This window comes from Oncorhynchus tshawytscha, linkage group LG10 (assembly GCF_018296145.1).
Source record: "Oncorhynchus tshawytscha isolate Ot180627B linkage group LG10, Otsh_v2.0, whole genome shotgun sequence".
Taxonomy (NCBI): Eukaryota; Metazoa; Chordata; class Actinopteri; order Salmoniformes; family Salmonidae; genus Oncorhynchus; species Oncorhynchus tshawytscha.
This window is the reverse complement of record NC_056438.1, coordinates 49,617,266-49,639,560: the sequence shown is the minus strand read 5'-3', so window position 1 is coordinate 49,639,560 and position 22,295 is coordinate 49,617,266. Positions and strand designations below refer to the sequence as shown.

The 22,295-nt window shown below is 45.2% G+C and overlaps 1 protein-coding gene across 4 annotated transcripts in view; it reads left to right on the top strand.

The window, feature by feature from the left end:
• Nucleotides 1-21,940, top strand: part of chd7 (chromodomain helicase DNA binding protein 7) — an 84,488-nt gene extending 62,548 nt beyond the window's left edge. For all 4 annotated transcript variants that reach the window (XM_042328670.1, XM_042328671.1, XM_042328673.1 and 1 more), the window contains 13 exons: nt 892-1,021; nt 1,351-1,469; nt 1,762-2,110; nt 2,449-2,657; nt 2,821-3,717; nt 4,119-4,270; nt 11,094-11,327; nt 14,313-14,480; nt 15,621-15,854; nt 18,343-18,558; nt 18,858-19,001; nt 19,147-19,251; nt 19,416-21,940. In XM_042328670.1, coding sequence (XP_042184604.1) covers nt 892-1,021; nt 1,351-1,469; nt 1,762-2,110; nt 2,449-2,657; nt 2,821-3,717; nt 4,119-4,270; nt 11,094-11,327; nt 14,313-14,480; nt 15,621-15,854; nt 18,343-18,558; nt 18,858-19,001; nt 19,147-19,251; nt 19,416-20,441 — 3,983 coding nt within the window. In that variant the 3' untranslated portion in view covers nt 20,442-21,940. The remainder of the gene's footprint in view (nt 1-891; nt 1,022-1,350; nt 1,470-1,761; nt 2,111-2,448; nt 2,658-2,820; nt 3,718-4,118; nt 4,271-11,093; nt 11,328-14,312; nt 14,481-15,620; nt 15,855-18,342; nt 18,559-18,857; nt 19,002-19,146; nt 19,252-19,415) is intronic.
• The last annotated feature ends 355 nt before the right edge of the window (nt 21,941-22,295 follow it).

Sequence of the window (22,295 nt, the reverse complement as noted above, 5' to 3'; positions counted from 1 at the left end):
ACCGTACACACACTGTACACACTGTACAGGCACACACACTCTCCAGGGCTGTGAGAAGGAAGAGTGATGGCCTATAAACCCCCTCATGATTAGCGCTTGGCTCGGGGCGCAACAGCGGTTAGGAACAATGTGTCACCGCATAAATCCTAATTGAAATGTGATGTTCTGGTGGGGGCTTTGGGGAGTGGGGGGGGCAGGCTGAGAGGTGGAGGAGAAGGGGGATAGTCTGGTCTGCAAACTGGCACGGTTGAGGGGGCTCCAGCCTGTGCCTCTTCCCCCGCCCCCTCTGTCTCCCCCTCCTCCCACCCGCCGTGCTCAGTGGGATCTGCAGGCTCTAATCTGTTCTGCTTGGAAAGCTCCAACGGGCACTTTTCTCTCTGCTACACACACTTGGGCAAATACACACACATACTGACATAGGCACACAGATTTTCTTATACACATTAACACACAAACACAGTCAGACGCGCGCTCACACACGCTCCAACAGGCACTGCCCCCCTGTCTGCATCTGGACCCTGGGGTCTGTCCTTCTGTTTTTGTTTTTCTCATCTCTATATATGGATGGCAGTTCGTTTTTAGGATGTGATTCTGAACTTCATGATGGGTTTTGTTTTAAACTCAATTAGGCTTCTCTTGCTTTTTGTTCAGTCTTTCAGGATTGATGCTACTGTGTATCATGATTAATGCCTAGGTGTATATGTATTTCCACTGTAAATTGTCAGTCAACGTCTGCTGTGTTCTAGGCCTGGTGCGTGTCGTTTCCCAGTCACAATGCAATCATCTCTCACCCACTCCCTCTCTCTTCACCAGATGTAGAAAGTAGAACTCTAATTCAACCCCTCTCCTTCTTTCTCAATCGTGCTCTCTCGCTCTCCCTCTCCATCCCAGGCTATGAGAAGTATAACTCGGTGCGCGCCGACCCTGCACTGTGTTTCTTGGAGCGGGTGGGCATGCCTGACGCCAAGGCCATCGCTGCAGAGCAGAGGGGGGCGGACATGATGGCAGATGGTCCGGAGGGGTAAGACACTCAGCCAAAATTCACCACCACCTCTTTCCCCTCTTCCTCCTCCTCTTTTTCTTATCAACCTCCTGTCCCCGTCACCCTCCAACTCATCTTCCTTCCTGTCTCTCCCTCCTATTTGTTTGTTTTTCGACCTGTCTTGGTCTCCCTCTCTCCACTCGATCTTCCTTTCCCTCCCAGACCTCCCATCTCCAATTTCCCTCAATATTCTCTTCCTGGCTGTCTACCACTTTTTCCCTTGCTCCTTTGTTTGATTCTGTTTAAGTTTAAAACTAATTTCTCTTCTCTCTCTTCATCCCTCCATCCCTGGTTCTTTGTGTGTACAGAGAGGATGAGGACCCAGAGTACAAGCCTCTCCGCATGCCCTTTAAAGATGAGATGGATGACTTCACTAACTCTCCCCTTGATGACAAAGAGGAAGCTATGGACGTTGAGAGTGGTGAATGTAAGTGGAGCGGCCATCTCTGCGTTCACATGATGTAGCACTGTTGACCACAATTTTGGGATAAATTCAATAAAAAGCTTGACAGTGTATTATTTACTAGCAATCTGTCTGACGATGATTCACCATCCATCAATCCTTAGTTCAAAATATGTATATATTTATTTTTATATCAAACCACCAATGTACACACCCAAAGAAACCAAAGTTGCTTTTCAGAACCATCTCAACAGTATGCAGTCACATTTATTTGTCCTAGTCCTAATATTCCACCCTTTTCTCCTCTCCTTCACAGCTAAACCAGGTGAGAATGGAGCAGGCAGCAGAGGGGCGGGTCGTCTGTACTGGCCGGCAGCTTCGGCCCTCACCGCTAGACTCCGCCGCCTCATCACTGCCTACCAGCGGACGCACAAACGTGAGCAGCTCCGCCAGGAGGCCATGGCCCGGCCCGACGGCCGCCGCCGCCGGCGGCCCCGAGAACAGCTACTCTCCATGGTCACAGATGGTGGAGGGGCCTACGTGCATGAGGGAGGAGCCTTCATGGCAGAGGGCAGTCCTTATATGGCCAAGGGCGGAGCGTTCATTCCCGAGGCGACGGCTCTCCTGGCGGAAGGAGGGGCCTTCTTCAAAGAGAGGCGTCAAAGGTATAGAAACAGTAATAGTTTGATTGGTTGATTAGATGTTTTCGAGGCACACTTCCATTCAGATTTCTTAGGATATGTTATACACCATAAACACTATGTATATAATAAACATTTCAATTTGTTACCCAGCTGTATGGAAGGCAGTACAGTCAAGAGTTTCTTGAAGTTCTATCAACTTCCTGTATTATTGTTTGGTGCTTGTTTGAGAAGCGCTACTTGTAACATGATGTATGTACTACAGTACCCATAATGCTCCAGTCTCCTAATCAATACACTACTCATACATTGCTTTCCATCCCATTGGTTGTTGGATTAACCCTTCCGTGTCTCGTCATCAGGTGGACCAGGCGTGAGGAAGCAGACTTTTACCGCGTGGTGTCCACGTTTGGCGTGATCTATGACACGGCCCGTCAGCGCTTTGACTGGACCCAGTTCAGGGCCTTCGCCCGTCTGGACAAGAAGACTGACGAGAGCCTAGAGAAATACTACTTCTCCTTTGTGGCCATGTGCAAACGGGTGTGTCGCATGCAGGTCAAGACCGACACAGGTAAATGCCCTCACACATTTAATTACAGAGAGCTCTTGAACACAACTTCAGCCATACCTACATTTACTTAAGCTAAAGCAAAGGATCATTCCCTGGAAAGACTGACTAGATTAACAACTATTTTCCTCTCTCCTCACCCCCCCTCCCTCTGTCTCTCTGGCAGAGCTCCCAGACCCCACCCTGATCATTGACCCCATCACGGAGGAGCGGGCATCACGCACCCTTTACCGCATCGAGCTGCTGCGCCGCATCCGCGAGCAGGTGTTACCCCACCCCCTGCTGGGTGAGCGCTTGCGCCTCTGCCAGCCCAGCTCTGACCTGCCGGAGTGGTGGGACTGCGGCCGTCATGACCGCGACCTCCTCCTGGGCGCCTCCAAGCACGGCGTGAGCCGCACCGACTACCACATCCTCAACGACCCAGCCTTGGGCTTCCTTGAGGCCCACAGGAAGTTCACTAAGGGGGGATCGGCTGGGGCGCCTCAGCCGCCCCGCGATGGAGCTCCCTCTACTGCCTCTGAGCAGGCTGCTGCTGAGAAACCCTCTCATGTCAAAGAGGAGGATGTGGAAGGCAAGGAGGTGAAAGAGGAAGGTGACAACGACCTTCCATGTACTAAAGCTGAGAAACCAGACGAGCAGGAAGGCAAGGAAGACGAGATGGAGGGAGAGAAGGAAGAGAAGGCTGCGTCTCCCAAGAAGGAGTTGAAGGACGAGAAAGCTAAGGAGGAGGGAGATGACCTAAAAGACGAGGAAGACCAAGAACTGAAGGAGGAGAAAATGGAGGTCAACGGTGATTCTGACGGAGAGTCTTCCAAGGAGGCCGGACCTGAGAAAGAAGACACTCCCAATGAGGACGTCGGGGACCAGGACAAGAATCCAGAATTCCAGGAAAAACCGGAGTCTTCCAAAGCATCGGAAGACCAGAAAACCAAGAAGGAGAAAGAAGGGAGTCCAGCCAAGTCTCCCAAATCTCCCAATCCAGTGGCTGAGAAAGGCCTCGAAGAGGAGGATGAGGAGAAGATGGAGGAAGACGACAAGTCTGAGAAGTCGTCTCAAGCTGAAGGTATCTCTTACTCCCAACTCCATTGCTAAAAATATAGCTTTTCTCAAGGATAAATTCAATTTTAGGGTGTGAATTCATGCAAACTATCAACCGTGGGTCTGTGTAGGGGTCTATACTATAGACCATTGGGCCATGCAAGTGCATGACTCATAACTACTCTGTTGAAGCCAGCCCCAACACAGTAAGTGGCTGTGTGTAGTTGGTCTGCTTTAGCTGGCATTTAGAAACTACCATATGTCTGTATGTAGTCTATTTAAGCTTGCTGCTTAGTGTTGAATTGAAGATTCACTGTATGACCCTTCTCGTATACTGCTGTTGCTAATTTTGAGAAAGCACTACATGAAGCCATTTCTAGATTCTCTTGTGGCTGCAATTGACCAAGCGTTGTTGTCATTTTTCAGTTGGTGCCACCTCTGAGCAGAAGAACTTTGACGAGGAGAGCAATGCCTCACTGAGCACCACGGCCAGAGACGAGACCCGCGATGGGTTCTGTCCCGAGGATGGAGAACCCTCAGCCATCCAGAGAACCTTCTCCTTCTCTTTCTGGCCAAAGGTTTGTAGAACAAAGATGTACATTAATTCACAGATACATGCTCATATTCATTTAGTGGTGAAATATATACTGAATAAATAATTATATAAATGCAACATGTAAAGTGTTGGTCCCATGTTTCACGAGCTGAAATAAAATATCCCAGAAATGTTCCATACTCACAAAAAGCTTATTCCTCTAAAATGTTGTGCACAAATTTGTTTATATTCCTGTTAGTGAGCATTTTCTCCTTTGCTAAAATAATCCATCCACCTGACAGGTGTAGCATATCAAAATGCTCATTAAACAGCATGATCAATACACAGGTGCACCCTTGTGCTGGGGACAAGGCCACTATAAAATGTGCAGTTTTGTAACAAAACACACTGTCACAGATGTCGCAAGTTTTGAGGGAGTGTGTAATTGGCCTGCTGGCTGCAGGAATCTCAACCAGCACTGTTGCCAGAGAAATTAATGTTCATTTCTCTACCATAAGCTGCCTCCAGTGTCATTTTAGAGAATTTGGCAGTACCTACACCTGGTCTCTCAACCCAAGACCACGTGTAACCATGCCAGCCCAGGACTTCCACATCCGGCTTCTTCACTTGCGGGATCGTCTGAGACAAGCCACCCTGACAGCTGATGAAACTGGGTTTGCTCAACAAAGAATTTCTGCACAAACTGTCAAAAACAGTCTCGGGGAATCTCATCTGTGTGCTCGTCATCCTCACCAGTGTCTTGACTTGACTCCAGTTCGGCGTCATAACTTAATTCAGTGGGCAAAAATTCTCACCTTCGATCGACGCTAGTACACTGGAGAAGTGTGCTCTTCACGTATTAATCCTCGTTTTAACTGTGCCAGGCAGATGGCAGACATTGAGTTTGGTGTTGTGTGGGCAAGCGGTTTGCTGATGTCAACTTTGTGAACAGTGTGTCCCATGAAGCCTGCTTCATACCATCCAGCATCCCACTGCTGGGTTACCACTTAAGTTAAAGCAGGTTTGGTCCCTGGATGGGAGACCAGATGCTGCTCAGCATCTAGAGACATCACTACAGACCCTGGTTCAATTCCAGGCTGTTTCACAACCAGCCGTGATTGGGAGTGCCATAGGGCGGCGCACAATTGGCCCAGCGTCGTTTGGGTTTGGCGTCATTGTAAATAAGAATGTGTTAACGGACTTGCCTAGTTAAATAAAAAAATAAGGGGTAAATAACAAATGGTGGTGGTGGGGTTATGGTATGGGCAGGCATAAGCTACGTACAATCAATGCAATATATTATCGATGGCAATTTGAATACCCAGATTTACCTTAATGAGATCTTGAGGCCCGTTGTCGTGCCATTCATCTGCCACATCACCTCATGTTTCAGCATGGTAATGTATGACACAAGGATCTGTACACAATTCCTGGAGGCTGAAAATGTCCCACTTCTGTCACGGCCTGCATATGCTCACCAGACATGTCTCCCATTGAGCTGTTTGGGATGCTCTGGATGAAAGTGTACGACAGCTTGTTCCATTTCCCGCCAATATTCAGCAACTTCGCACAGCCATTGAAGAGAAGTGGTCAACTCTATGCGAAGGAGATGCCGCTCTGCATCAGGCGGTCACACCTGATTAGGGTTGAATGACAAGAACCCGGTTACCACTCCCTTTCACTGGTATAAATAACTGTGAAACTGGTCAATTGTAATAAATGATTTATATGAACAGCATGGCATTAATTGGAACTGTTAAATTGTGTGGTCCAAATCTGGCATCTCTACAGCCTCTGCATGATGACTCATCTCAGTATGGAGCGGCAGTTCACAATGCATGTAGACCATGGGTGTCAAACTCTGGTGGCCCACGGGGTAATTATATTTGGCCCGCGAGACAATACCAAATTACTACTAGAGCTGGCCCACCGGTATTATACAGCGCATTCACCACGAATCCCATAATGCTCTGCTGTTTTCGCGCGCCAATCAGGACAGGACCCAGAAACGCTCTCTCCTCTGTGACAGTAGTCATAGCAACATAGACGCTACAACTGTCAGCGAGCTAACCCTTCCCAAAAATGGCGAAAAGAAAGGCAGAAAACAGGAGCTTTCTGGACAAGTGGGAGGCAGAATATCTGTTTACATATGTAAAAGACAAACCTGTTTGTCTTGTTTGTGGAGTCAACGTGGCTGTAAGTAAGGAGTACAACATTAGACGACACTATGAAACGAAACACCATGACAAATACAAGGACCTGGACATGACTCAAAGGAGCCAGAAAGTAGAGGAGATGAAAAGAAGTTTGGTTTCACAACAGAATATGTTTAAAAAGCCACATCACAAAGCGAGGCTGCTGTAAAGGCTAGTTATATAGTGGCAGCAGAGATCGCAAAATCAGCCCGGCCCTTTAATGAGGGAGAGTTCATGAAAAAGTGCATGATGGTTTGTGACCTCGTATGCCCAGAGAAAAACAAGCATTTTCAAACGTGAGCCTGAGCAGGAACACAGTAGCTGATCGCACATGTGATCTTGCCACCAATCTGTATGACCAGCTGATGGAAAAGGGAAAAGATTTTGTTGCGTTCTCCTCGCTGTGGATGAGAGCTGCGACGCATCTGATACTGCTCAGCTGTCAGTCTTCATCCGTGGAGTGGACTCAAATCTGTGTGTTACGGAGGAGCTATTAGGATTCAAATCAATGCATGGCACAACCACAGGAAAGGAAATCTTTGAGGAGGTTTCCAAATGTGTAACTGAAATAAAGCTGCCGTGGGATAAACTCGTTGGATTAACGACAGATGGTGCGCCAGCGATGTGCGGTAAAAAGAGTGGACTGGTGGGCATGGTTCGGGAGAAGATGCGGGAAGAGAACTGTGCGTGAGCTAACTGTTTACCACTGCATCATACATCAGGAAGCACTGTGTGCCAAAGCCCTAAAGATGGAACATGTTATGACCACAGTAACACAGGTAGTTAACTTTATAAGAGCCAAAGGTCTAAATCACCGCCAGTTTAAATCTTTTCTGGAGGAGTGTGGTTCGGATTACGCAGACGTGCCGTATCACACAGAGGTGAGATGGCTAAGCAGAGGAAAAGTACTGAACAGATGTTTCGAGCTGCGTGAGGAAATATGTCAATTCCTGGAAACCAAAGGGAAGGATACAGCAGAGCTCCGGGAGCAAAAGTTCCTGTGTGAGCTGGCCTTTCTCTGTGACATCTCGAGCCATCTCGATGCGCTGAACCTGCAGCTTCAGGGGCGGGGGCGCATCATCACAGACATGTACGCTGCAGTGAGGGCCTTCAAAACTAAACTGTGCCTGTGGGAGAATCAGATGCTGCAAGGAAACCCTTGCCATTTTCCCTGCTGCCAATCCATAAAAGCGCAGATCTCTACCGCCGTGTTCCCATGCGCACAGTTTGCTGAAAAACTCAGTGTTCTCGCCGCTGAGTTTAGCCGGCGATTTGCCGACTTCGATGCCCAGAAATGCAAGTTTGAACTGCTTAGTAATCCCTTCGCAATTGATGTGGAAAATGCACCAACCAACATCCAAATGGAGCTGATTGAACTCCAGTGCAACGACACGCTGAAGTCAAAGTATGATGCTGTGGGTGCCGTGCCGCACAGTTTCCACGGTTCATCCCTGACACAATGCCTCAGCTCCGCACCCAAGCTGCTCAGATGCTTTCCATGTTCGGCAGCACTTATCTATGCGAGCAACTTTTCTCCTCGATGAAGATGACCAAAACAACTCACAGGAGACGTCTGACTGATGAACATCTTCGCTCGATACTGAGGATTTCTTCAGCTCAGAGCTTGAGCCCAGACATTGATGAACTAGCATCCAAGAAGAGATGCCAGGTATCTGGCTTGGGCACATCAGATTAGACCAGTGTGCAATAATTAACGTTTTCTTTATGCACTTTTTCTTGCTACAAGGCATGGGCTTGAATGGTTGATTTATTATCATTTTATTTGTAAAATTATTAGCCAGTGGAAAAAGTTTATTTTGGTATTTAAATCAGAAGGCTGCAAATAGAAAAGAGGCATACAATTTTTATTTAAATTTTATTTATTTAATAAATGAATGCCATTGATGTGTTTTTTCATTTGAAATTCGATTTTGCATGTCTCCACTATTAAATTATATATTGTATGGTAATAAGCGATGCTTGTTCCATATTCAATGTTAAAGCAAAACTTGTTTGGGTCCATATTAAAAGGTTAATTTGTTCAATGTTGGCCCGTGACTTTGTTCAGGTTTTACATTTTGGCCCACTGGGTATTTGAGTTTGACACCCCTGATGTAGACCTTTCATCTCATGGTAACTTTTCTTCTTGTGACCTATGCCACAGTAATATAAAGACTGAATGTGCGTTGAAGTTGCCTATCTCCATCTGGCTTGTTTTTTAATTGTAAAGATTACTTTTTATTTTATTTTAAGAGTTAAAACAGTTTATCACTCGAATATTGTTGCTTTGACTCCATTCAAATTGCATCCAAAATAGAAATTTGTGCTATATATATGTAGGGCTATATATCAATCTAGATGTCGTAGCCAACCTCTTTCAGGTAATAAATTCAATGCCGTTTTAGCCTTAGCTAATTAATGTTGGGTTATGCATAATAATCTTCTGTTTCTTGCGCAACACGCAAGCACCTGTGCGCCACTGGCCTCTACTTAAAAAAAACACTCCTTAGCTCTTGGAATCCCAGGAAAAGCTCATCTAGAATAACTTGCTTGACTTTTCTTTTGCATTTATTCAGACCCGTAACATTCAATCTTCGTGAAGAGAAGTGAAAGCCTTCTGAATCTAGTCATATATTATTCAAGGATAACATTAGAATTATGAAGATAAGGAAAACAAAACTTATTTCATTCAAATGTTGAAAATGAGGTAAGAATGAAGCAACAATAGATTAGGTAGGCAAAATAACTTTAAGGGAAATATTATGAAAGGTACAGTGCATTTGGAAAGTATTCATTCTGACCCTTTTACTTTTTCCACATTTTGTTACGTTACAGCCTCATTCTAAAATGGATTAAATAAATATTTTTTCTCCGCAATCGACACACAATACCCCATAATAGGCACACACTATACAGTGGTTTGTGCGAGTATTCACCCCCCTTGGCATTTTTCCTATTTTATTGCCTTACACCCTGGAATTAAAATGGAGGGGGGTTCTTATCATTTGATTTACACAACATGCCTACCACTTTGAAGATGCAAAATATTTTTATTGTGAAACAAATAAGAAATGCAGAAATTACAGCTGTAAGTCTCTTGGGCTATGTCGCTATAAGCTTGGCACATCTTGCCACTGGTATTTTTGCCCATTCTTCAGGGCAAAACTGCTCCAGCTCCTTCAAGTTGGATAGGTTCTGCTGGTGTACAATAATCTTTAAGTCACACCACAGATTCTCAATTGGATTGAGGTCTCGGCTTTGACTAGGCCATTCCAAGACATTTAACTGTTTCACCTTAAACCACTCAAGTGTTGCTTTAGCAGTATGCTTAGGGTCATTGCCTTGCTGAAAGGTGAACCTCTGTCCCAGTCTCAAATCTCTGGAAGTCTAAAATAGTTTAACCCTTCAAGAATTTCCAAGTATTTAGCACTGTCCATCATTCCTGCAGTTTCCCAGTCCCTGCTGATGAAAATTATCCCCACAGCATGATGCTGCCACCACCATGCTTCACTGTGTGGATGGTGTTCTTGGGGTGAGTTGTTGGCTGTGTGCCAGACAGCTTTTCTCTGACCACTCTTCCATAAAGCCCAGCTCTGTGTAGCGTACGGCTTAGTGGTCCTATGGACAGATACTCCTATCTCCTCTGTGGAGTTTTGCAGCTCTTTCAGGGTTATCTTTGGTGCCTCTGATTAATGCCCTCCTTGCCTGATCTGTGAGTTTTGGTGGGTGGCCCTCCTTTGGCAGGTTTGTTGTGGTGCCATATTCTTTCCATTTTTTAAATAATGGATTTAATAGTGCTCTGTGGGATGTTCAGTTTCAGATATTTTTCTATGACCCAACTCTGATCTGTACTTCTCCACAACTTTGTCCCTGACCTGTTTGGAGACCTCCTTGGTCTTAATGGTGCCGCTTGCTTGGTGGTGCCCCTCGCTTAGTGGTGTTGCAGACTCTGGGGCCTTTAGGAACGTGTATATATATACTTTTTTTTTATTTTTAATTTTAACCTTTATTTTACTAGGCAAGTCAGTTAAGAACAAATTCTTATTTTCAATGACTGCCTAGGAACAGTGGGTTAACTGCCTGTTCAAGGGCAGAACGACAGATTTTGTACCTTGTCAGCTCGGGGATTTGAACTTGCAACCTTTCGGTTACTAGTCCAATGCTCTAACCACTAGGCTACACTGCCGCCCATACATAGATCATGTGACAGATCATGTGCACACGTGGACTTTATTTAACAAATTATGGGACGTCTGAAGGTAATTGGTTGCACCATATCTTATTTAGGGGCTTCATAGCAAAGGGGGTGAATTACATATGTATTCACCACTTTTCTGTTTTTTTATAATATATTTTTAAACAAGTAATTTTTTTCCCACTTCACCAAATTGGACTATTTTGTGTGTCCATTACATGAAAATACATTTAAATTACAGGTTGCAACAAAATATGAAAAACGCAGAGGGGGGTGAATACTTTTGCTAGGCACACACTATGAACATAAGGTACTTGAACAGTTCAGTATTAAAGAAATAACACATCAGATTACGTAAAGAAATAAAATGGAGAACTGGAGTGATAAGCCCTGTTCAAGTTGGACCCCACTCTATCATCAAAGTACTTCTCTAGTTGTATTAATCCATTCCTCTGTGTGCCATTTTTACTTTCCAGGATCGCGTAATGATCAACCGCATGGACAACATCTGCGAGGCGGTCATCAAGGGCAAGTGGCCCGCCAACCGTCGTCAGTTCTTCGACATCCCGGGCCTGTTGCCTGGATACCCTGGCCCCGTGGCGTCAGAAAGCCCCCTGCAGAGGCGGGGCCTGGCCGAGCTGTCAATGGTGGCGGCTGCTCAGACGAGCTTCAGCGGCAGTGAGGACCTCACCCTCTCGCCACAGGTTAACGTAAGTAGTAAAAATAATAATAATAATTAAAACGCCCACTCAACAGATTTAGTTTGTACATACCGGTTAACATAACATGCTTCTCAGATGATTGGTCTTGGAAAATGAAATGTATTCATACATTTATATAAGGTGAGGTCTGAAAATGAATATTCCCTTATTACTACATAATTTACTTCAATAACTTAATTTTACTTTCAAACCGGTGTCCCAATTTTCTACATTGATTTTCAATCTAATGTACACTGCTCAAAAAAATAAAGGGAACTAAAATGACACATCCTAGATCTGAGTGAATGAAATATTCTTATTAAATACTTTTTTCTTTACATAGTTGAATGTGCTAACAACAAAATCACACATTATCAATGGAAATCAAATTTATCAACCCATGGAGGTCTGGATTTGGAGTCACACTCAAAATTAAAGTGGAAAACCACACTACAGGCTGATCCAACTTTGATGTAATGTCCTTAAAACAAGCCAAAATGAGGCTCAGTAGTGTGTGTGGCCTCCACGTGCCTGTATGACCTCCCTACAACGCCTGGGCATGCTCCTGATGAGGTGGCGGAAGGTCTCCTGAGGGATCTCCTCCCAGACCTGGACTAAAGCATCCGCCAACTCCTGGACAGTCTGTGGTGCAACGTGGCGTTGGTGGATGGAGCAAGACATGATGTCCCAGATGTGCTCAATTGGATTCAGGTCTGGGGAACGGGTGGGCCAGTCCATAGCATCAATGCCTTCCTCTTGCAGGAACTGCTGACACACTCCAGCCACATGAGGTCTAGCATTGTCTTGCATTAGGAGGAACCCAGGGCCAACCGCACCAGCATATGGTCTCACAAGGGGTCTGAGGATCTCATCTCGGTACCTAATGGCAGTCAGGCTACCTCTGGCGAGCACATGGAGGGCTGTGCAGCCCCCCCAAAGAAATGCCACCCCACACCATGACTGACCCACAGCCAAACCGGTCATGCTTGAGGATGTTGCAGGCAGCAGAACGTTCTCCACGGCGTCTCCAGACTGTCACGTCTGTCACGTGCTCAGTGTGAACCTGCTTTCATCTGTGAAGAGCACAGGGCGCCAGTGGCGAATTTGCCAATCTTGGTGTTCTCTGGCAAATGCCAAACGTCCTGGGCTGTAAGCACAACCCCCACCTGTGGACGTCAGGCCCTCATGGAGTCTGTTTCTGACCGTTTGAGCAGACACATGCACATTTGTGGCCTGCTGGAGGTCATTTTGCAGGGCTCTGGCAGTGCTCCTCCTTGCACAAAGGCGGAGGTAGCGGTCCTGCTGCTGGGTTGTTGGCCTCCTCCACGTCTCCTGATGTACTGGCCTGTCTCCTGGTAGCGCCTCCATGCTCTGGACACTACGCTGACAGACACAGCAAACCTTCTTGCCACAGCTCGCATTGATGTGCCATCCTGGATGAGCTGCAGTACCTGAGCCACTTGTGTGGGTTGTAGACTCCGTCTCATGCTACCACTAGAGTGAAAGCACCGCCAGCATTCAAAAGTGACCAAAACATCAGCGAGGAAGCATAGGAACTGAGAAGTGGTCTGTGGTCACCACCTGCAGAACCACTCCTTTATTGGGGGTGTCTTGCTAATTGCCTATAATTTCCACCTGTTGTCTATACCATTTGCACAACAGCATGTGAAATTTATTGTCAATCAGTGTCGCTTCCTAAGTGGACAGTTTGATTTCACAGAAGTGTGATTGACTTGGAGTTACATTGTGTTTAAGTGTTCACTTTATTTTTTTGAGCAGTGTATTTATAAAGCCCTTTTTACATCAGAAGATGTAAAGTGCTCAATAGAAACTCAGCCTAAAACCCCAAACAGCAAGCAATGCAGATGTAGAAGCACAGTGTCTAGGAATAACTCCCTAGGAAGGAACCTAGAGGAACCAGGTTCCAAGGGGTGGCAAGTTTCTTTTCTGGCTGTGCCAGGTGGAGATTTATAAGAGTACATGGCCATTAAGGCCAGGTTGTTCTTCAAGATGTTCATAGATGACCTGCGGGGTCAAATAATAATCAGTGGTTGTAGAGGGTGCAACAGGTCAGTACCTCAGGAGTAAATGTCAGTTGGCTTTTCATAGCCGGTGAACAGGTCAGGGGTCCTAGCCGCAGGCAGAACAGTTGAAACTGTTGCAGCAGCACGACCAAGTGGACTGGGGACAGCAAAGAGTCATCAGACAAGGTGATCAGATATAGATATAGATATAAAATCAGATATAAAACTGACCCTAGCCCCCCGCTGGGCACATAGACTAATGCCGCATAGCTACTGGTGACTGAGACGGGGCCAACCAGGCAAGATATAACCCCACCCACTTTGCCAAAGCACAGCCCCCACACCACTAGAGGGATATCAACAGACTACCCATTTACTACACTGAGACAAGGCTGAGTATAAACCACAAAGGTCTCCTCCACACAAGCCTGAGGGGGGCGCAAAACCGGACAGGAAGATCACGTCTGTGACTCAACCCACTCAAGTGTCGCTCCCCTCCTAGGGACGGCATGGAAGAGCACTAGTAAGCCAGTGACTCAGCCCCTGTAATAGGGTCTGAAGCAGAGAATCCCAGTGGAGGGGAAGCCGGTCAGGTAGAGACATCAAGGGCGGTTCGTCGCTCCAGTGCCTTGTCTTTCACCTTGTCACCCCTGGGCCAGACTACACTCAATCATAGGACCTACTGAAGAGATGAGTCTTCAATAAAGACTTAAAGGTTGAGACTGTGTCTCTCACATGGAAAGGCAGACCATTCCATAAAAATGGAGCGCTATAGGAGAAAGCCCTGCCTCCTGCTGTTTGCTTAGAAATTCTAGGGACAATTAGGAGGCCTGCACTTTGACCATACGTGTAGGTATGTACGGCAGGACCAAATCGGAGAAATGGGAAGGTGCAAACCCATGTGATGCTTTGTAGGATAGCAGTAAAACTTTGAATTCTCAACCCTATATTTCCCTCTCGCTCTGTAAAGGAGGATGCTCTGAGCATGTCGTTGCCAAAGCAGCGTCGTCGCAGGCGGAGGAAGGTGGAGATTGAGGCGGAGCGCGCCGCCAAACGAAGGAACCTGATGGATATGGTGGCTCAGCTCAGAGAGTCTCACCAACCTGAGTCCCAGAGCCAGGCCATGGACCTCACCAAGGTAGGGTCTTTAGAATTTTATGAATTAATTCTAAATTTAGAATTATCTATCACTTTTTACAACTGCATTGTATTTTTTTAATTACACTTTTTGGTCAGAGTGGTGTCCTACGAATCAGGTTTGACGAGTTAGCGAGGTAACCCTGGTCAACTCTTGAGTTCAACTCAGGATAACCAGTCGTACCAATGTATGTGGCTCACCTTTCAGTCAGGTAAATTTCTATGGCAATGAATCCTACAGAACTAACCTATTCCAGGGCTGGGTAACTCATGACTAACTCATTTATCCTGAATAAAGTGAGCAGTGAGTTGAGGACCAATTAAATACGGATTCCCTCCCTCTCAAAAAGATTGTGCCATCCTCTTCATTTGAGAAAGAAGACAGATTTTTTTTGTTAATTATCAAATGTTTTGTTGGTATTTAAATGTTTTAAAAAAAATATTTAAAAAAAAATATTTAAAAAAAAAAAAGTGATTATCACATTATTTAGTAATGACAAAAGGCATTTGGTATTTTACAGGGACAGTGACTTTTATATGACAAGTGTTATTTCTGTAAAATTATTTTATTGATAGCAGTGGGTGGTGGGGGTTGCTCATTCATTGATAAGCGCGTTAATGATAATTAGGGTTAGGGTGTTAGGGGTGTTAATGATACGTAATAAAATAAAGGCGTCACTTCTAAAAGCATATTTCTCATCATACCATACCCTGCTGAATTCGCAAGATAACTTTTCCTTGATTATGATTTCGACAAATCTAAATGCGTCACAGTTACGAGACTGCGCGAATTATCGGCAGGCGGACAAGCAATACCCACCATTGTAGTACGGATGAAGCCTGAGCTGGAATGTGAAGGGAATTGAAGCTGGTTCGCTTTAGAAAACCCTGAGTAGATCTAGCTTGCTTCGTAGAATACCCCTCTGGTCTCCCTGATATGTATGAGTAAAATTGATCCCACTGAAATAAAGCATTTTAATATTTATCACATCTATTTATATAAAGGAATCAAGTATGTAAAGCACTATGGTCATATTAGTTGCCATGTAAATTAACCTCTTTGTTACAGGCATTGCATTTTAGTCTATACATTGACTTTAAGTTTCCATATTGCTTATCATTGGGACTTATTCTGCTCCAGGGCATGCATCACCACAAGGCAGCGTCGTCCCTGGCGGGCTACTCCAGCAGCAGCATGGTGCCTTCTGCTACCCTCAAGGCTCAGATGGAGCTGCTACAGGCGGCCACGCCTTCCAGACATAGGGCCAATGGCTCATTGGCCGATGCTGACCTGCCCACCCGGAGGAGACGAGGCCGCAGGAAAAATGTGGAGGGGCTAGAGCTGCTGTTTATCAACAACAAGAGAGGAGCCACGGTACACAGCATGGTCACTAACAGTCACATTTTATTCATTTATTAAAGGTCCATGCAGAGTTTTTTAAATTGCAATATCAAATGGGTTCTGGGTAACAATTAAGTTGCTGTGATTGTGTTAAATTAAAATGGTCAAAAAGAAACAAACCGCTTCTTAGCAAAGAGCAATTTTGCTAGACCTGTCTGAGAGAGTTCTGAGTTGGAAGGGGGAACTGAAAAGTAGCTCTTATTGGCAGAGCGGTTTTGAACTGTTATTGGTCTTACTAATTTACCAGCCAAAACTCCATCCATCAAAACAGCTCTTTTAAAAAAATTGAGATGTGTATGTATATATGCAGTACTCATTCAAGGGTTTTTCTTTATTTTGACTATTTTCTACATTGTAGAATAATAGTGAAGATGTCAAAACTATGAAATAACACATGGAATCATGTAGTAACCAAAAAAGTGTTAAACAAATCAAAATGTATATTATATTTGAGATTCTTTAAAGTAGTCACCGTTTGCCTTGATAGCTTTTCACTCTTGGCATTCTCTCAACCAGCTTCACCTGGAATGCTTTTCCAACAGTCTTGGAGTTCCCACATATGCTGAGCACTTGTTGGCTGCTTTTCCTTCACTTTGCAGTCCAAATCATCCCAAACCATCTCAATTGGCTTGAGGTTGGGTGATTGTGGAGGCCAAGTCATCTGATGCAGCACTTACACAGCCTGGCGTTGTGTTGGTTCATTGTCCTGTTGAAAAACAAATGATAGTCCCACTAAGTGCAAACCAGATAAGATGGCATATTGCTGCAGAATGCTGTGGTAGCCTTGCTGGTTAAGTGTGCCTTGAATTCTAAATAAGTGTCACCAGCAAAGCACCATCACACCACCTCCTCCATGCTTAACGGTCGGAACCACACATGCGGCGATCATCTGTTCAACTGCTGTCTCAAAGACAGAGTTTGGAACCACTAATCTCAAATTTGGACTCATCAGACCAAATTACAGATGTCTACCGGTCTAATGTCCATTGCTTGTGTTTCTTGGCCCAAGCAAGTCTTCTTATTGGTGTCCTTTAGTGGTTTCTTTGCAGCAATTTGACCAATTTGATGTTGAAATGTCTGTTACTTGAACTCTGTGAAGCAGTTATCTGAAGTGCAGTTAATTGCTGATTTCCTCAGTTTACTCTGGGGCTTCCTTTCCTGTGGTGGTACTCATGCGAGCCAGTTTCATCATAGCACTTGATGGTTTCTGAGACTACACTTGAAGAAACTTTCATCGTTCTTGAAATATTCCTGATTGGCTGACCATGTCTTAAAGTAATGGACTATTTCTCTTTCCTTGTTTGAGCTGTTCTTGCCATAATATGGAATTGGTCTTTTACCAAATAGGGTTATCTTCTGTATACCACCCGTACCTTGTCACAACACAACTGATTGGCTCCAAAGGCATTAAGAAGGAAAAATTCCACAAATTAACTTTTAACAAGGCACACCTGTTAATTGAAATGCGTTCCAGGTGACTACCTCATGAAGCTGGTTGAGAGAATGCCAAGAGTGTGCAAAGCTGTCATCAAGTCAAAGGGTGGTTTACTTAGAGGATTATCTCAAATATAATGTTTGATTTGTTTAACATGTTTTTGGTTAATGCATGATTCCATATGTGTTAATTGCAGTAAACTAATGGACAGCAACACTTAGGCTTCTACTTCCAGCTTATATACATTTTACAATGTTCATCTTTTTGTTTGTGTTTAGTCCCACCTTCAGTTACCCTCAACCCCTCCCATCTATCTGAAGACCAACCAGTTTTGATTTCTATTTGCCATATATTTTTCAACTATTGTGTTTCACAAACGTTCTGAACCTTATATACATTTTACATACACAGTATATTTTACGTTAGTGATTTTATTTTTAGTCCCTCCCTTCAGCTCCACTCAAGCAGCTTTTACTGAGCTTCCCAAACTCTGTTCTCGGGATCTCCCTTTTTTTTCTAGAACTACACAGCTGACTCGACTAATCATCAAGCTTTGATTCTTTTGAATCTGTTGTGTAGTGCTAGAGCAAAAACCAAAATGTGCACCCTTTGTGGTCCCTAGGATGACGTTTGGGAAACGTTGTCTTATACTTAAAGGGCATTATCATAATTTTCAACAATTTCAGTATTATTCCAACCTTAGTGCGAAAATGTATATAAAACACAGGAAATCATGTTTCGGACAGCATTGGACCTTTTAATAAATGGTTATAAAGAACCTGATAGAAAACAGGTTCAACGTGAAAAAGTCTGAATTCGGTTTTAGAAATTGTTAAATGAACACTGGTATGCCTGGGATATCTCAATTAGACTAACATACATTTAAATACAAGTTTGATAGGACTTTAATCAAATTTCATACAAAATCAAACATTTTAGATTACAATTTGAGTAGCTCAACTTTACATGGTAATGAATGATGAGTTAACCTTTCCTGGTCTTCATCCCCCCCGTCCCCCTCTATAGGAGGATTCCGAGGGGACCAAAGCGTCAGTGGAGGGGGTGCAGATGCCCCCGCGTTCCTACCGCCACAACATTCCCAGTCCCAGCGCCTCCGCCCGCGTCCCCTCTGTCAGCGCTATGGAGGACGGAGACCCTGGTACCCCCTCTGACAAGGACCTGAGGGACTGGCTCAGACAGCACCCCACGTACACAATGGACATGCCAACTGCATACACACCAGTATGTACTTCAATAAACTGGAATACAGTCTAGTTGTTTACCAGATGTCCCTATACAGTAGAACTATCCCATCAGTGTGGAATATGAGCATATCCCCTACCTTCAACCCCCTGTTCCCTTTCCTAAATCAGATCTTACACCATCCCTTTCAGTGATTTAAAATATGGTTACAAAATATAACATTTAGCTATTCTAATTCGTAACGGTTATAGTGTCTATCATGAAGCATTCAAGAATTTCATGTCTGGTCCTTTCGTGATTCCTAATCCCTGTCCACACTACTGTCTGTCTCTCTGTAGAAGAGTGAGGAATTGCTCCTCTCCTCCCAGTTCCCCAAACCCAAGCAGAAGCGGCACCGCTGCCGAAACCCCAACAAGATCGACATCAACACTCTCACCGGAGAAGAGAGGGTTCCCGTGGTCAACCGGAGAAACGGCAGAAAGGTATGGTTCTTTTCAGTACAGTACAAATTAGCTTTGTCACAAATACATTGGTCACCATTTGGCAACAGTTTCAATTTGGCCTTTCATAGCAAAACTGAAGGTATTGCTATCTTGTCAAACAATTTGTTCCTCTTTTTTTCCCCAGATGGGTGGAGCCATGGCGCCGCCCATGAAGGAACTGCCCCGATGGCTCCTGGAGAACCCAGAGTTTGCCATCGCTCCTGACTGGACCGACATTGTCAAGCAATCGGTGAGTCTCTTGTCATTCTCCCGGTTATCGCTCAAATGATTCCAATCAGCACTTGTTTTAGATTTTAACCTTATCGGTTGGAAACTGATGTTTGAGGAGAAATGAATGCCGAATGGCAAAAGTCGTTTGACTAACTAACCACGGTCTCTTCCCCTATTCCACAGGGCTTCCTCCCTGAGGCCATGTTCGACCGTCTCCTGACTGGGCCCGTGGTGCGCGAGGAGGGCGTCCGTCGTCGGGGGAGACGCCCCAAATCGGAGATCGCCAAAGCGACGGCGGCTGCTGCGGCAGCTCAGGCCCAGGCTGCATCATCCGGGGGCCTAAACCCTCTGCTGATGAATGGCCTGTTTGGAGGCATGGACCTCACCAGCCTGCAGGGCCTACAGAGCTTCCAGAGTCTTCAGCTGCAGCTCATGGGCTTCCCCGGCATGGGGGGGGCTGACTCTAAACACGCCTCAGCCATGCTGCCTCTCATGCTGCCTGGTATGGCTGGTATGGGCGGCCTGCCAAACATGTTTGGCCTGGGAGGCCTGTTCGGAAATAACCTGGCCGCCGCAGCTGCCTCGGCTGCAGCCATGCCCGCTACAGCCTCCAACGGCACCAATGACGAGGGCGATTCGGACGAGACGTCAAAGAGAGATGACGGGGAGGGAGGAGAAGAGGGGGATGAGGACAAGGAGAAGGACACTGGGTTGGAGGCGGAGTCGAGTGAGGCTAACAGGGACGCCGCGGCTCTGAACGCAGCCGCTGCCGCAATGGCCGCCTCCGGCATGTCGGCCAGCTCCCTTGCCTTCAACCCCTTCCTGCTGTCCACCATGGCCCCTGGGCTCTTTTCCCCCTACATGTTCCTGCCCCCTGGCCTGGGAGGTCTCACTATGCCTGGCTTTCCCCCCACCACCCTGGCTGACCTGCAGAGCGCCATGGCTGGAGCCATGGGGGCTGCTTCTGGAGCTCAGGGCCAGGAGAAGGAACCCAGCCAAGCTGGCCCCGCCCCGGACCGCCCTGCTGCATCTACCGCAGACCCAGAGACAGCCGACGACAGTGACTCAGCAGAGAGCCTGGAGAAGACGGCCGAGTCGTCTGCCCTAGAAGACGAGGCCTCCGCATTGGCTGAGGAAGCTGACTCGCCGCAAGACCTAGCGGCCGAGGATGGGGAGGAAGGAGAGGATGCCCCTGAGAAGAGTGACTGAAACTAAACTGGCCTTTGACCCCCCCACCCCCCAGTGCTCTCATGACACGTTTACACACCAACTTGATATCCAAATTAGTTTTTTTGTTTTATTTGTCTTTGTTTCTTTTACAGGTAAAAATGAAAATCAGGGAGAGTATACGTAACTAAAAGGCTCTCACTGTAGCGTTAATAGCGTAGTCAGGGAAAAAGCAAACTGAACTAGAGTTTTGCAGATGTCAAAAGGGTGTTATTTTTGGTCTTTGTGCTCTCTGAACAGTGCATACTAGATGAGATGGAACATTTCCTCCGAAATATTATTATAGGAATGAATCGTTCCAATAGTGCTATGCTGCTTTTCTGTTTCTGTATTTTTTTTATTTTTTTTTTACTCTCTTGATATTGTGAAATTAAGTAGCATCTCGTAACTCTCCATTGGCGTACAATTTAACGGCATTAAGCGTCTATATGCTGCTGATGAAAAGGATCTCTTTTTTTTGCTGTTTTACTGTTCTGCCTTGAAGAGCAGGATGAAGTCCTCACATATCAGATGGCCTAATAATCTGACTGTTCCCAGTCTCTCACACTGATGATCTCCCACACAAGTCTACACACACCTGACTGTTTCTTCCTGTAATCTTACACACTAACAATCCAATCTCTGACTCTTCCCCGTCTCAATCGGACGGTCTTACCCTCACCCACCGTTCCTCTCCCAGTCTATGAAACGACCCCGTTACCCTTCTCAGTCAAATTCTTCCCAGTTCCAGTTTTCTGCCGCCTACTACTACTACTAACACCCATATTGTCTGACTCTTCCAAGTCACACTCGTTATAGAAACTGTTTTCCAGTCTCACACACTGATGGCCCTGACTCTCCTGACTGTTTTTAGTCTGACACACTGACAAAGCCAAGCAGGGGAGAGACCTCTCTTCCACAACGCGGAAGGAGACAGCAATAACCTAAGGCAGCTTTTGAATGTCTCAAACATCGCTCTCCCATTAAAACACAACCACAAGTGTCGGTGAAAAAGAGAAACTAAATCGCATATAAACGATGACATGAAAAAGTACTGCAATCAATTTGTCTCACACTATCCCTGTTGATGCACTGGTGTAAGAGTAAAATAATCAGGTACCTTTATTAGAACTATTGAATGGGCTTTTTGTTACTTTTAGCCACCAAGCTGAAATGCATTACCTCAATTCTAACTAGCCTTGAAGTTTACAGACATAAGTTGTAAATGTTTTCTTTTTTGTCTTTCTTTTTTTTTCTTTTTTACATCATGTATGATGAACTGTAGTTATGATGCTTTTAATAAAAGTGAATCATGATATTCGCCTAGGAAACCAAACCCGGAGTGCTTGTTGACCAGTTTTTTTTTTTTTTTTTTAGTTTTTTTTTTTTTTTAATTGGATGTTAAATGTACATGTCTATTTTGAGTGTTAAATGACCTTGGTTGATTCATGGTGGTGAAGTTATTACCCCCAGAATAGGAAAATAAAGGCTTTTTAAGTGCAGATGGACATATTTTTGCCAAATGTGATATCTACTAACAATTCAATAAAATCCACTACAATTAATCACATTTTAGAAATATTTCATTGCGCAATAAGCATAATAATTTGGCCGAACACTAGAGCAATCACACCATCAACCTACCCTACAGGAGGGAAGAAGAGAGGCCCCTGCTGCGATGTCTACCTTGACTGCATGCCAGCTCACCTCTGACTGTGATCAGAAAGGTATTTATAGGTGAAAGCAATCTGATACAACCCTAATTAGGCGTGTCTTTATGGCTGTGAAGAAGCCAATGAATGTGGTTAGGCCATTTGAGAATTTGACCAGTCATTGAGAGTCCTAAGGGTAACCAAC